Source organism: Salvia hispanica, chromosome 2 (assembly GCF_029641045.1).
Source record: "Salvia hispanica isolate PSC_SH4W2 chromosome 2, Shi_PSC_v1, whole genome shotgun sequence".
NCBI classification, from domain to species: domain Eukaryota; kingdom Viridiplantae; phylum Streptophyta; class Magnoliopsida; order Lamiales; family Lamiaceae; genus Salvia; species Salvia hispanica.
This window is the reverse complement of record NC_142693.1, coordinates 6,496,509-6,510,718: the sequence shown is the minus strand read 5'-3', so window position 1 is coordinate 6,510,718 and position 14,210 is coordinate 6,496,509. Positions and strand designations below refer to the sequence as shown.

Here is a 14,210-nt window from a genome sequence, read left to right as displayed (position 1 = left end):
GCCATTAAGTATGGTAGAGATTCTGCCCCCCTTGATTTAATCATTAGTTCTATAAAATCCAAAGAAATTGAGCTTAAGGAAAATCAAGCTTTTAAAACTGTTCAGTCAAATGCTTTAAATGTTAGGGGCAGATCTAGAAATAGAGGGGGTAATGAGGACAGTAACTCTAATAGGAATGGTAAAAAGAAGGGTAAGAGTAGGTCCAGGTCTAAAAGCAGGAATCCTAAGGCTAATAGAAAATGTTTTAACTGTGGTGAGGTTGGTCACTATAAAAAGGAGTGCCCTAATCCTAAAAAGCAGAAAAATAATAATCAACTGGATTCCATGGCTAACCTGGCTAAGAATGGTGATTCTGAAGGTGTTTGCTTCATGACTCATGATATTCTTTCTGTCAACTCTACCCTGGGCTGTTCTTTTTCCATCAATGACTGACTAATTGATTCTGGTTGCACCTATCATATCTCTCCTTTCAAAATTGTGTTTTCTGATTTCAAACCTATTGAAAATACCTTTGTCTCTATGGCTAATGACAAAAAGTGTCAGATTCTTGGCATTGGGACTGTGTGTTTGAAGTTCAGTAATGGCTATGTGCTTAATTTGAAGAATGTGAGATATGTGCCTGATTTATGTTACAACCTGCTCTCCTGTACATGTTTAGAACAAGAAGGTTTTGAGGGTAAGTGGGGGCAGGGTGTAATGAAAATCTGTAATGGTGCTATGTGTTTGTTTAAAGCTGAGAAGAAGTGTAATCTCTATGTGTGTTCTGCTCAATCTGTGGCCTGTGTGAGTAATCTTGCTAATGTGGTTAGGGTGGATAAGGCCATGTTGTGGCATAATAGACTTGGTCATGTGAGTGAAAAGGGTCTTAATATTTTGAAGAAAAATGAGTTGTTGTCTGAAAATGATTTTCAAAATAGACTTCCCTTTTGTGACACTTGTGTGTTGGGCAAACAACACAGAGTTACCTTCCCCACTCCTATGACTGACAATGTCAGTCAGAGTGTTATTGAGTATCTCCACATGGATGTGTGGGGACCAGCCTCTGTTTCTTCTCATTCAGGGTCTGTGTATTTTCTGTCCATAATTGATGATTTCTCCAGGAAAGTTTGGTGTTTTTTAATGAAAAATAAGTCTGAAGTCTTTGAAAATTTTTTGACTTGAAAAAATCTTGTTGAAAATCGAACTGGAAAAACCATTAAAGTAATTAGGACAGATAATGGTCTTGAGTTTTGTAATTCCCAAATGGATGCTCTGTGCTCCAAGTTTGGAATTAAAAGACACAAGACCACTCCTTATACCCCTCAGCAAAATGGAGTTGCTGAAAGGATGAACAAAACCCTTTTGGAAAAAATTAGGTGTCTTTTGTCTAAAAGTGGTCTTTCTAAAAAATTTTGGGGTGAAGCCCTTCTGACTTCAGCATACCTGGTGAATAGGTCTCCCTCAGTCCCTTTAAAGGGTAAATGTCCTGAGTCTATATTCACTGGGAGAAAAATTACTTTATCCCATTTAAAAGTTTTTGGATGTAGTGCTTTCATTCACTCTAAAACTGATAAACTGGATCCCAGATCTAAGAAAGGGGTATTTCTTGGATATCTAGAAGGTGTTAAGGGTTATAGGATTTGGAATAGAAGTGAACCAGGTTTTAGGGTCATAATAAGTAGGGATGTGGTCTTTAATGAGGATGAGTTCCCTTGTCTTAAGCATGACCCTGATACCTCTTCTATAAGTGTTGAAAATGAGCCTCTTTTACTGAGGTGGAGTCCACTGACACTCTCACTAAGGTGGAGCCATCTAATGATGCTCCAAGTGAGGTGGAGCACTTCTGGAATACAAACCCTATAGCCCCTGAACCAGAACCTGAGCTTGAGCCTCAGCTTGAGCCTGAACCCCAAAATGTGACTCTTCATGATGACCAAGTTGTTGAGCCTGAACATGTTCCTAACCCTGGTCCATATTTGAAGGATTACCTCCTGTCTAGAGATAGAGTCAGAAGGAAACCTAATCCCTATGTAAGGTATTTAGGCCTTGTTAACTTGGTTAATCTTGCTTTTAATGTTTATGAGTCTGATGGAAATGAGCCCCAATCTTATAAGCAGGCTCAAAAGTCCAAGTTTTGGGACATGTGGTTCAAAGCCATGACAGAAGAAATCCACTCTTTGTATGTTAATAAAACCTGGATTCTTGTGCCTCTGCCCCCTGGTGCCTTTGTGGTTGACTGCAGGTGGCTGTTTAAGCTGAAAGATGAGATTGAGGGGTTAAGATACAAGGCTAGGTTGGTTGCAAAGGGTTTTACACAACAAGAGGGGGTAGATTATACAGAAATTTTTGCTCCTGTGGTTAAATTTACTACTGTAAGGGTAATGCTTGCCTTATGTGCTCATTTCAATTGGAAATTAAAGCAAATGGATGTCAAAACTGCTTTTTTTCATGGTGACTTGGATAAACCCATTGACATGAAACAACCTGAGGGTTTTGTAGATCCAAACCTTCCCAATCATGTGTGCTTACTTAAGAAAGCTTTGTATGGTCTTAAACAATCCCCTAGGCAGTGGAATATCAAGTTCAATACATGCATGCAGAAGTTAGGCTTTGTTAGGAGCTCATTTGATGCTTGTTTGTATGTGAAAGACCTTGATTAGGTGCCTGTGTTCTTGCTGCTATATGTGGATGATATGCTTATTATGGGTCCTTGCATTAAGTCTATTAAACATGTGCAATCTGCTCTCTGTGATAATTTTGACATGAAAGACATTGGTGATGCCAAAAAGATATTGGGGATCAATATCCTAAGGGATAGGAAGTCCTCTTCTCATATTCTTCATCAGGAGCCTTATGTGCAAAAAATTCTTGAAAAGTTTAATATGCTTGGTGCTAAAACTGCTTCTGTTCCTTTAGCTGCTCATTTCTTGCTAAGTAAGGACCTTTGTCCTAAAACTGAGTCTGATATGAAAGCTATGAAGAAGGTGCCTTATTCTAATGCTATAGGCTCTGTTATGTATCTTATGGTTAGTACTAGGACTGATATTGCCTATGCTGTTTCTTGCTTAAGTAGATACATGTCTAATCCAGGACTTGTGCATTGGGAGGCTCTTAAATGGTTGCTTAGGTATCTGAAACATACTTCCAAGTATGGTCTGTGTTTTACTAAGTGTGATGATGGTGTTGAGCTATGTTGTTTTGTTGATTCTAACTATGCTAATGACAAGGATAAGAGAAAATCCACTACTTCCTATGTGTTTACTGTGTGTAGGTCTTGTATTAGTTGGAAATCACAATTGCAGCACATAGTTGCCCTCTCTACTACTGAGTCAGAATATATAGCAATCACAGAGGCTATGAAGGAGGCTATATGGTTAAAGGGAGTTCTCTCTGAACTCAAATTCTTGCATAATACTCCTGCTGTTTATTCTGATAGTTAGTCTGCTATACAATTGTGCAAAAATCCTATTTTTCATGATAGAACTAAGCATATAGATGTTAGGTTCCATTTCATTAGAGATGTTGAAAAATGTGAGGTTTTGTTGCATAAAGTGCATACTGATAAAAACCCTGCAGACATGGGCACCAAGTGCCTACCTGTGGAGAAACTGCTTTCTTGCATTAAAAGGCTGCATTTTGATTGTGGTTAGCATGTGCATCTGCATGTCCCGGGGGAAAGACCTTGATGATTCATTAAGCCTTGGCTTAGTTGAGATCACAAGGCAACTAAAAGTCCTCTAAGACTAATTGGCTTGCCATCTGGTGTCTTGTGAGGCAACCTGGTTTATTCCTTGACTAATGAGCTGTTTCTAAATCTTCGGTGTCAGGAATGAACCTTGTAGGCTGTGATGAAGCAATGTGAAGGACCAAGCTCTTCTCTTTCTATCTGATAAGGTCCAAGGTGGAGCATGTGAGACTTAATGGACCATATCTGAATAATGGTGTCTTGGGCTTGGATGTGTTCAGCCCAATGACTTATTAATTCTGGGCCCAAAGCTTTAGGCCCGGTTAGTCGCTGCCTTACTCTCTAGAGTGGCTGGATTGCTGCCACATTGCAACTCCACGCGGATCGCCCCTCCTCGCCGTTGGATGTTGAGTGTGTTAGTTTTGTGAGTAATAACTGAGGAGTCTCTTAGACTCTCTCATTCATTCTCTCTTCAACTCTCTCTCTCTTCAACTCTCTCTCTCTCTGGCGATTTTCCTAGGGTTTCCATTCTTCGTCTGAGATCTTCTCTTCGAGTGTTTCTCTGAGCCTTTCAGAGTGTTTCAACCGGTGAAATCACTAGCAGAGGTTACCTCTTCGGTGGCCTTGCGAAGTCCAGGGCTAGGTCTAACTTGTTTGTTGGATCTGCTAAGTTGGAGGCGATTTCATTGTGTTCTTGTGAGGATCTGTGAGTTCGTGAGTATTAGAGAGGTTCTCTCGGTGAAAAGGGGGTTGTGCGTGTTGAGACGGTAACGTTGGTAGCAATCAGTGAGGTCTTGGTAGATCTCTGATTCAGACGGTTTCACTACGCTCCTTTGGATAAAACAGTGTGATTGAGGAGGTCCTTGGCCCAGAGCATAGTCACATTGTGACCTGAGCCATATCCGCATATCTCTGATTTCTTGTCTCATTTTCTGATTTGATTTAGACTCTTTGAGTCTTGTGTTGATTTACTGATCTATCTACTTGAGTGTGCAGGTACTAATTGGGCAAGGACTTGAATTCTAGATTGGTTGAAATCTTGGAATAGTTAGGGCTCTAATTAGGGTTCGATATCTGTAATAGTTAGATACCTTAGTGAGTTAGATTACTTGTAATCTTGTAACACCCTTGTATTTGGCTTGTAACTTCTGAGATTAGCCATCTCAGAATTCAATTAATAAAGAGGTCCTGGTAATTAGCGAATCCCAAGTGATCTGATCCCTACAAGTTATTATATACTCATTGTGTTTGTTTTATTTAATATATATCCTCTTCTAATTTGTTGTATTAAACATAAATTTAAGATAACAATCGAAATTACAAAATTTAAATGCTATTATTAGAATTTATTGAAAGCGGTCAAAAACAAAATTTTCATCGAACTGGCTATTCATTGTCAAGTTTCGTCCAATTTTGTTCGATTATACCTTCTTGGATTTGGTTGGGGGGTTGGCATCGCTTGTCAATTCTAGAATGTTTATCTTCTCGCGCAATGATGTTGGTGCACCCCGGCGTGGGGGACTGCTTGCGATTGAGCTTCTGGGGTATCATAGTCGAATCAATTTGCCGCAACCGGTCCTTCATACTCAACTACAACTAAGTATGATTCAAAAATAAAAAAAAAAGGAGGAAAAGGAACATACAGAGCCTCAACAGACATGGTGAGAAAGGAAAATGAGATCTTTGAGCCCAACCACCTTAGACAAATGTCGGCGTAGCAGTAGTAAGAATCACTCAAATGATATTAAATTAAATTATATTTAGTGTTTTTACTTTTTATAAGGGATAAAGCTTCTTGGGAAGCCAATTTTATTTTTAAAAATTATATTTTGAACTTGGCACAAGAATTTTTTTTTGGATCGGATTTTATTATTTTGCATGCTCTCTTTCTTGGTATATGTTTTAACAATAAATCTAGTCTATAAATTGGAACACATGGCTCAAGGAATGGCTTTTGCAGTAAATTATTTTTCCAATGAATAATTTCGTACTATCAATAGGCAGTTGGTTTCCCCAATGAATAATTAATACTATCAATGTGCAATTGGCTTTTTCAGTAGATGTACTATTATAACTTTAAATCACGAATAAATAAAGTTTGTCCACGTTTTATCATGTTTCCCGCTAAAAATGATTTTAGAAAACTGTCACTTTATATAGTATATTATCTCCGTCCCATATAATTTGGGACATTTTGACCCAGAATGAATTTTAAAAATCTAATGGAAAGTGAGTTGAAAAAATTGGTGGGATGTAGGTCCTACTTTTAAAGGATTAGTTTTATAATAAAATGTGAGTAGAAATGAGTTAGTGAAATATAAGGTCCACTACCAAAAATGGTAAAATTGAAATGAGACAAATTATGTGGGACGACCCAAAACGAAATACTGGGTCAAATTATGTGGAACGGATGGAGTAATAGATAGATTATCACTTTATTTAGTCTAATCCTTAGTCTTATTTTTTTTATGTAGTTATTCTCTTTTTTTTTTCAATTTTATTATACAAAATCTTTTTCTTTCTACATTTTTTTCATATATTTTATTAGGAAAAGTTGATGATATAAATATGCAAAAGAATATACTATACATTGAATGAATGTGATCAAATGCAAACTCTAAATATTGTACAAACTCCAAACTATGATCTGCACCATTAGAAAATGTCAACATATGATAAAATAATAGCAACAAAAAAATGTCAACACAATGTCAACGGTTGATGTTTTGTTGAAATTGTGTTGGCATCAAAATCTTGAAATTTTACATTGTGTTGAATGTGTTTAATACTGTGCTGAAAAATTTGGAATTTGTACAATATATGAGTTTTCATTTTATCACTGCTCATACATTGAATATGTAATTTAATTATATAGATCATTCAATAGTCGTTTTCATAATTTGAAACTTTAAAAAGTATTAATAATAAAATAATTTGATGTGAATGACTAATTATTTCATTTGATGATATCACTAAGAAATTAAGTACTATATGCATGTAGTCATTTTTTTAATTCATAAATTTAAAAGTTATTTAATACTAGTAAAAATAATGTGAAATACTAATATGATTTCTTTGGATGATAACACGAAAAAAGTAAGTATATCTGCATGGGTCATTTTTATAACTTGGAATTTTAAAAATTATTTAATAACAAAATCAGTGGATGCGAATGACTGTAGTATTTCATTTGATGATACCACTAATAAATTAAGTATATATACATGTAATCAATTTTCAATTTAAAAAATTAAAAGCTATTTAATAATAAAATAATTGGATGTGAATGACTATGATTATTTCGTTTGATCATAACATGAAGAAATTAAGTATATGTGCATGTAGTCATTTTTTATAACTAGAAATTAAAAAAATATTTTAAAATAAAATAATTAGATGTGAAATACTATTATTATTTTTTTGGATGATAACATTAAGAAATTAAGTATATGCATATAGTCATTTTCATAATTTGAAATTTTAAAAAATATTAATAATAAAAAAATTAGATGTGAGTGACTGATTATTTCATTTAATGATAAAATTAAGAATTAAGTATATGTGCATGTAGTCATTTTTAAAACTTGAAATTTTAAAACATTTAATAATAAAATAATTAGATATGAATAATTGTAATTTTTTTAATAATAATATTAAAAAATTAAGTATATATACACGTAGTCATTGTTATAATCTAGAATTTTAAGAATTTTTTAATTTAAAACAATTGGACACTGATGACTTTAAAAAATTGATTATTTTGTCAATTCAAATGCTTTTATTAAATTTTTAGAAAGTTATTCTATAATATCTTACCAAAATATTGTAATTTTATTATAAAATTTGTTTTTATTTATTCTCATTGATGATATTCATCCAAACAGTATGTGATCATGATTCATATGGATCATTTTAATAAATATCGCCGGAATTTGGTGGAGTATATCTTCAATTAGTATGTATCCTACAATTATTATAATCATGACTACTTCCCATCCAACAAATTAGTCCAGTACTTACCATCTTTACAATATTTTAGTGTATTCTGACAAATTTTCGATTACTATCAATCTCAAACTATAACTCAATCACCATCCCAAAATCAGTGCATTTTTATAAATATACTAATCGACAAGGATAAAATACTCCCTCCGTTCACCTTAATAGCGACGTTTCATTTCCTGCACTAGTTTTGAGAAAATAATACTTCCCCCATTCAATAAAAATATGGACAATGGATATAGCAAGGGAATTAAGACAAAATTGGTAAAGTAAGAGAGATGAGGAGAATGGTATGGTAAAGTAAGAGAGTTGAGGAGAATGGTAGTTAAAGTAGTGTTAGTGGATAGTGAAACCGATATTATTACATTGATATAACTTTCCAAACATAGAATGCACATGTATTTGTGGGAAGGACAAAATATAAAGTACACATATTTTTATGGGACGGATGGAGTATTAAATAGTTAAAATGGAGAAACAGTAAAGTAAAATATACTCTCTCGGTCCTATTAGAAATGAAACATTTGCTTTTCTGCACGAGATTTTTTGTAATGTTGTTTTGTGAGTTAATGAGATGAGAATAAAGTAAGAGAGATGATATTACTTTTATTTTAGTAAATATTTCATTTTTAATAAGTTAATCCAAAAAAGAAAACGTTTCACTTTTAATGGGAAATAGAGATTATAAAATTATTACTCATAACGGCGAAACTTCAATTTTTAAATTTAGCCTTCATTTAATAATGTAAGTAGGGTTTAGAATCCCTAAACATTTTTAGGTTAGGCCCAAATATGTCACAGCCCAAATAGGATTACATATTTACTATATAAACACCTAATTGTGACAACTCTTCTACGCCTCTCAAGTCCCTGAGCCGTTCACGCATATGTATGTTTGTTTCTACTTGTTTCTTTTGTAATACACGTTTGAATGCATTTTGAATACGAAGGTGATTCATTGTTGTTCTCAGTTATGGCAATTGAGAAAACACACATTCATACTCTTGTATTCATTGTTGTTCTCAGTGATGGCAATTGTTTAAGAGAAAACACACATTCATACATATGTATGATTTTGGAATGGGTTAATGGAATGTGTTGTCTCTAGACTATTTTTTATATCTCATTAAAACTCCTGTCGTCTAGGAATGAGACTATATTTTGTGGACAGAGGAGTACTATATTTTATTATTTTGCTTAATGTTTTAAGTAGTATATTATCGAGTTTTCTTCACAAAATTTATGTGATTATGAAATTCTTATCCATATGCATTATAATGTCAATTTTGTGTATTATTGATATGGTTTTAGTTATTTGCATAATATATACTCCCTCCATCCCAATAAATATGAAACGTTTGCTTTTCGGCACATGATTTTATATAGTGTTCTTTTGTGAGTTAAAGAAGAGAGAGTAAAGTAAGATATAGTAAAAAGTAGAGATAAAGTTATTTCTATTTTGGGAAATTGGTCTTTAAAACCATGAACTTTGCTTAAAATTTGGTATTTCCCATGAACTTTGAAATTGATATATAATATCACGAACTTTGCATTTTGTTTGGTATTTCCCACGGCATGTTTATTGCTATATTTGACTAACTTACGAGGTTTTTTTATCATACTTGGCACAATTAAATCAACGTAGTTTTCAACGTGACTTTTTATGCTACATGTTATGAACTTAAAAAGTGGTTTCAAATATTATAAAGCATATCAAGGTTGCCTATATTAAATAAGATTTTGATGAAAATATCTTATTTGAGTGAGTTTGGAAAATACCAAACAAAATACAAAGTTTGTGATATTATATACCAATTTCAAAGTTCATGGGAAATACCAAATTTTAGGCAAAGTTCATGATTTTAGAGACCAATTTCCCTTCTATTTTAACATACGTTTCATTTTTTATGGGACAACTAAAAAGGAAAACGTTTCATTTCTAGTGGGACAAAGAGAGTAGTATTTAATAACACATTGTGTTACTTGTTTAAAACAAAATTTTGCTTAATAAAAGAATTGATCGTATTTAGGGGTGTAACGGGTATACCCGGTTGATATATTGATTTTAAATACCCGCACCGCCCCTCGTGCCCCGCTTCGGTTGGGTAGCGGGTACCCATTACTGGCCGGGTATCGGGTTGGTACGGGAATTACTGACCCGGGAATCACACCCGCTACCGGTTAGTTTTATAAGTTAGTTTAGGGTTTAGCCGTGAAGGTTTTCACCCTAAGTTGCTTAAGAAATTTCACTAGTTCGAATTCTCCGCTACTTTCTTGAGGTGCGAGCATGCAGTCTACGGGCTTGGTGTTGCGCTGGCAGAGGGTGAAAATTGAGGGCGGTGCTCGCCCTAGGTTGAGGCTTGGCCATACCTGCAACGCCATTGAAGGAGGGCGGCGTATCTATGTAATCGCTGGGCGTGGCGAAGATCAAAGCAATACGAATGGTGTCTATGTTCTCCATACTGGTTATTTCTTGGCCCTTTTTGCCTAATATGCTTTCTAATTTTCAGTTATGTGTTTGTCGTGTTAGTGATATTAATTTTTTGTGTTTAAAATGCACGGATTTTTAGGGTTTGTTTCTGTGCGCGTGTTTATGGAAAATCTATTACAAATATAGTTATCTATTGCTGTTTGCATTTGTATTCTAAACGGATGATATTGAAATTTAATGAGTTGAAGCATAGGTTCTTGTTTTCGATTTCTTGCTTATTGGGCATTTTTTTGTTGTAGATATTCATCATTCTTGAAATATTTGGTTTCTAATTAATTTGAACAATAAATTTTATCCCTAATTCACATATGGATGTTTCTATATGGAATCATTTGCTTTATCTGTATTCATTATTTTGGGGATTAATGGAAACTCGAGCTCTGCTTTATCTGTATTCATTATTTGTGGGGATTAATGGAAACTCCAGCTCTCTTATTATTGTAATGTGTACTCAGATGAAATGACCTGGATTGAGCCTGTTGTGAATGGCATACCTCCTTCCCCAAGGAACGGCCATAGCTGTACCGGTATTGGTGATCAATTGTTTGTTTTTGGTGGCGTGAATGGGAATGAAAGATTTAACGATTTACATGTTTTGGACACCTGTAAGTTCTCAATTCTTTTGCAGTTAAGTTTTAATTTGTATACACTGTTTAGACAACTTTGTTCGTGCTTAATTCTTATGATAGTTTTCTTTAAGTTTATCTTCAACTCAAGTCATTCATTGCCTATGTAACAAATAACTCCTTTCGTTTTTGCATTTTGGAATTGATCCTCTATTGCTTTCACTCAATATGTAATTGACTCTTTTTTTTTATATATTTTTGTCCATGATAGCCTCCAATACATGGATTGCTCCATCTGTTGTTGGGGTACCTCCTGCACCAAGGGCAGGACATAGCGCTGTATTTGTCGGGAAAAAACTAATTGTTTTTGGTGGAGTTGGCATGGATAATGAGGAATATGATGATCTTTATATGTTGGATACTGGTACCAATCTTCTCTCTTTGTCTGCATGTATTGGAAAGAATATCATTTCTGTATATATGTTCAGTTGTCAGCTCCTTGTGTTGTGATGTGCTAAGCAAGGCCCCCTACCTCTCTTGTAAAAATCTGTTCATTTTTGTTTTGTAGATAGCAGCACTCTTTTTTAGATATGATTTTATTGATGCTAATCAATCTTCTTCCTTTATGTATTTCTTTCCCTTTGTATCTGGTTTTATTTAGCCACTTAAGTAGTCTTGAGGAGAGATTTAATTTTGTTTTCATGTTTCCTACATATTAGATGATTGAGAATTCACATAATTCTTTTAGAATTTCACTTTTTCTATGGATTGTGTATGAATCTTTCTCATCCTTTTCTCGGTCTTTATTTACAGAGCCGGATTGTTGGATGTGGGATCGTTTGTCCCCTACTGGTACATTTCCAAGTAATAGGAACTCTCATACTTGCCTTGTGTGGCAGAACAATATTATTGTCGTAGGCGATATTGTCTCTTCCAATATGTCCCAATCTGATGTTCGCGTACTTGATCTTGGTAACTTGTTATTAACATGTTTGATTCTTATAGAAATATGTATAGTAATAATATGTGCATTGACATGTTTTTCATTCCTTAATGATATAGATGCTCTTGAGTGGTCTAATCCCTTTGGAACAACTTTGATTGGCGACCTAGTGTCACCTCCATCTGGAAGAACTTTGTTTGGAAAGTTCGACGAGCAAGTGTCACTTTCAACTGAAAGTTTGTTTGGCGGGCAAGTGGTAAGTCCAACTGGAAGAACATTGTTTGGAAAGTTTGGCGAGCAAGTGCCACCTCCAACTGTAAGAACTTTGTATGCCTTTGGTGGTTTTCCAGAGGATCAGAGATTGTCCAACGTTCTTCACTTTCTGAAATTTAGTAAGTAGATGGTTTCCTAGAATCTTAAAGATTCTACAAGGATCTTCACTTTTTGAAATTTTGTTTATTTACTAAATCTGTCAATTACTAAGTGGATGGTTTTAAATTTATGTAGCAAATAATGCCTGGATCAAAGTACCTGTGATTGGGGAAGGCCCTCCGCACACTTATTGCCCTCCCTCTACTTATTCTATGGGAGATGAAAGCTTCGAACGTGGCCCTCCTGGCACTTATATTATGGGAGGTGATAGCTTTCAAAGTGGCGTGCTTGTGTTTAATGGCCTTTGTGGCGTTAACACATTTGATTATGTGTATTGCCTCCACCCTGGTAATATTGCTTGCATCCTGATCTATTTTTATTTTTTATGAAGTAAACGCCATTCTAATCTCCTAATCTCTCTTTAAACAGATCAAGGAAATGTCGTGGTGACCATGAACAAGAATGTTGTTAATGGTGTACTAATGTTTGGAGAAGATGATGCTGTTATGCTTATGAATCCAGAATATGGCCAGTACAGGCAATTAGCTTTCTTCTTTACAGCTAATAAGCCTTTTTCCATCACGTACGCTGATAATAATGAAACACACTCTGTCCGTTTTCAAATGACGGAGCGTACGGGTGAGTTCGATCTGGTCGGCTTTGAGTGGAATTTTCCGAGCTACACTTTTATAAGACGGACTGATGGAAGTGTGTATTTTTGGCCGAACATTCCTACTATGTTCTTTTGAGGTACGTCTGGATTTCGTTTAACGCTATTCATCTGTGTTTAACGATTCTAATAATTATTTTTTCTGTCGCAGGCTAAAATTTTGATCTTTTCAGATGAAATTTTTGTGTTGCAGGCTAAACTCTCTCACTATTAGTAGAGATTTACATTACACAAATTACATTTTTTTTATTGGTATGTAAACAAAATCCTAAACCCTAAACTCACATTACACAAATTACCTCTATTTTTTGCAGTATGTGGTAGTAAACTTTGCAAGTGAGTTATTACCAATTCATAATTTACCTCTTAACTTTTGTCTGTGCTTTAATCTCGTTTATCTTTATTTTACATCCTTTTAAGATATACTTTCTCTATCCCATAAGATTACCCACTCTATCCTTTTTAGTAAAGTATTGTCCACTAACAATATTTTAATTACTTTTTTTCTCTATCTTTCTTACTTTATTAATTTTGTATTAAAATTTGTGTCAAATTTAAAATGTATATTCTTTTGGGACGGAGTGAGTAATATTTACCTCTATCTTCCACCTAAATTGGTCTAAAATATCCAAATATCTGTGTCCAAAAATCCAATGTAGTAGTATATAATTAATTTTAGATTGGAACGAAAACTTTCAAATATCCAACAAAATCTTAAAAAAATAAAAAATACATTTTTTTAATTTCCAATGTACAGTATATAATTAATCCAAGATTGGACCGAAAAATTTGAAATATCCAACAAAATCTGGAACCTAAACCCTGAACCCTTGTGTTAAAATAACAACACCTCTTAAAATGACACCGTGACACCGCTTATACAGCAATATTATAAACGCTATACAGCAATATACAAACACTACACATCAATCTATAGATTGCTGTATAGTGTGTCGGATATTGCTGGTTAAGAAATATTGCTGGTTAAAGACCAGCATATTGCTGACCGAGTTTTTCCAGATTTTTTTATTTTTTATTTGCCACGTGGCAACTTATTATTCGTCCACGTGTACAAATGATTGGCTAGGAATGGTGGTATGGTGTTATTTTAAGGGGTGGTGGCACCCTAACATGTCCCTATATATATATATATATATATATATGTTTTTGTTAAAATGACAACCCCTTTTAAAATGACAACATGACAACGCTTATACAACAATACTATAAACGCTTATACAGCAATTGCTGTTTAAAGAACAGCAGATTGCTGCCCGTCTTTTTTCAGAATTTTTTTTTTTGCTATATATATATATATGGGCATGTTAGGGTGCCACCACCCCTTAAAATAATACCATACCACCATTTCTAGCCAATCATTTGTACACGTGGACGAATAATAAGCTGCCACGTAGCCCAAAAAAAAAAAATCCCAAAAAAGACGGGCAGCAATGTGCTGGTCTTTAAACAACAATTTTTCTTGAACAGCAATATCCAACACG

General features: G+C 34.4%; 1 protein-coding gene across 1 annotated transcript; it reads left to right on the top strand.

The window, feature by feature from the left end:
- Positions 1–9,491: 9,491 nt before the first annotated feature.
- Positions 9,492–13,082, top strand: LOC125211608 (uncharacterized). Its single transcript, XM_048111479.2, has 8 exons — positions 9,492–10,131; positions 10,613–10,762; positions 10,995–11,147; positions 11,537–11,695; positions 11,786–12,058; positions 12,174–12,386; positions 12,468–12,788; positions 12,860–13,082. The coding sequence occupies exons 1-7, from the start codon at positions 9,954–9,956 to the stop codon at positions 12,785–12,787; spliced, it is 1,446 nt and encodes a 481-aa protein (XP_047967436.1). The 5' UTR covers positions 9,492–9,953; the 3' UTR covers position 12,788; positions 12,860–13,082.
- Positions 13,083–14,210: the final 1,128 nt, after the last annotated feature.

What these genes read in the sequence shown, in the direction of transcription:
- LOC125211608 (XM_048111479.2), top strand. Translation starts at nt 9,954, where the DNA reads ATGCAGTCTACGGGCTTGGTGTTGCGCTGGCAGAGGGTGAAAATTGAG. An exon ending in TGTCTATGTTCTCCATACTG is followed by an intron (nt 10,132 to 10,612) that starts GTTATTTCTTGG and finishes ATGTGTACTCAG; the next exon opens with ATGAAATGACCTGGATTGAG. An exon ending in TTTACATGTTTTGGACACCT is followed by an intron (nt 10,763 to 10,994) that starts GTAAGTTCTCAA and finishes TGTCCATGATAG; the next exon opens with CCTCCAATACATGGATTGCT.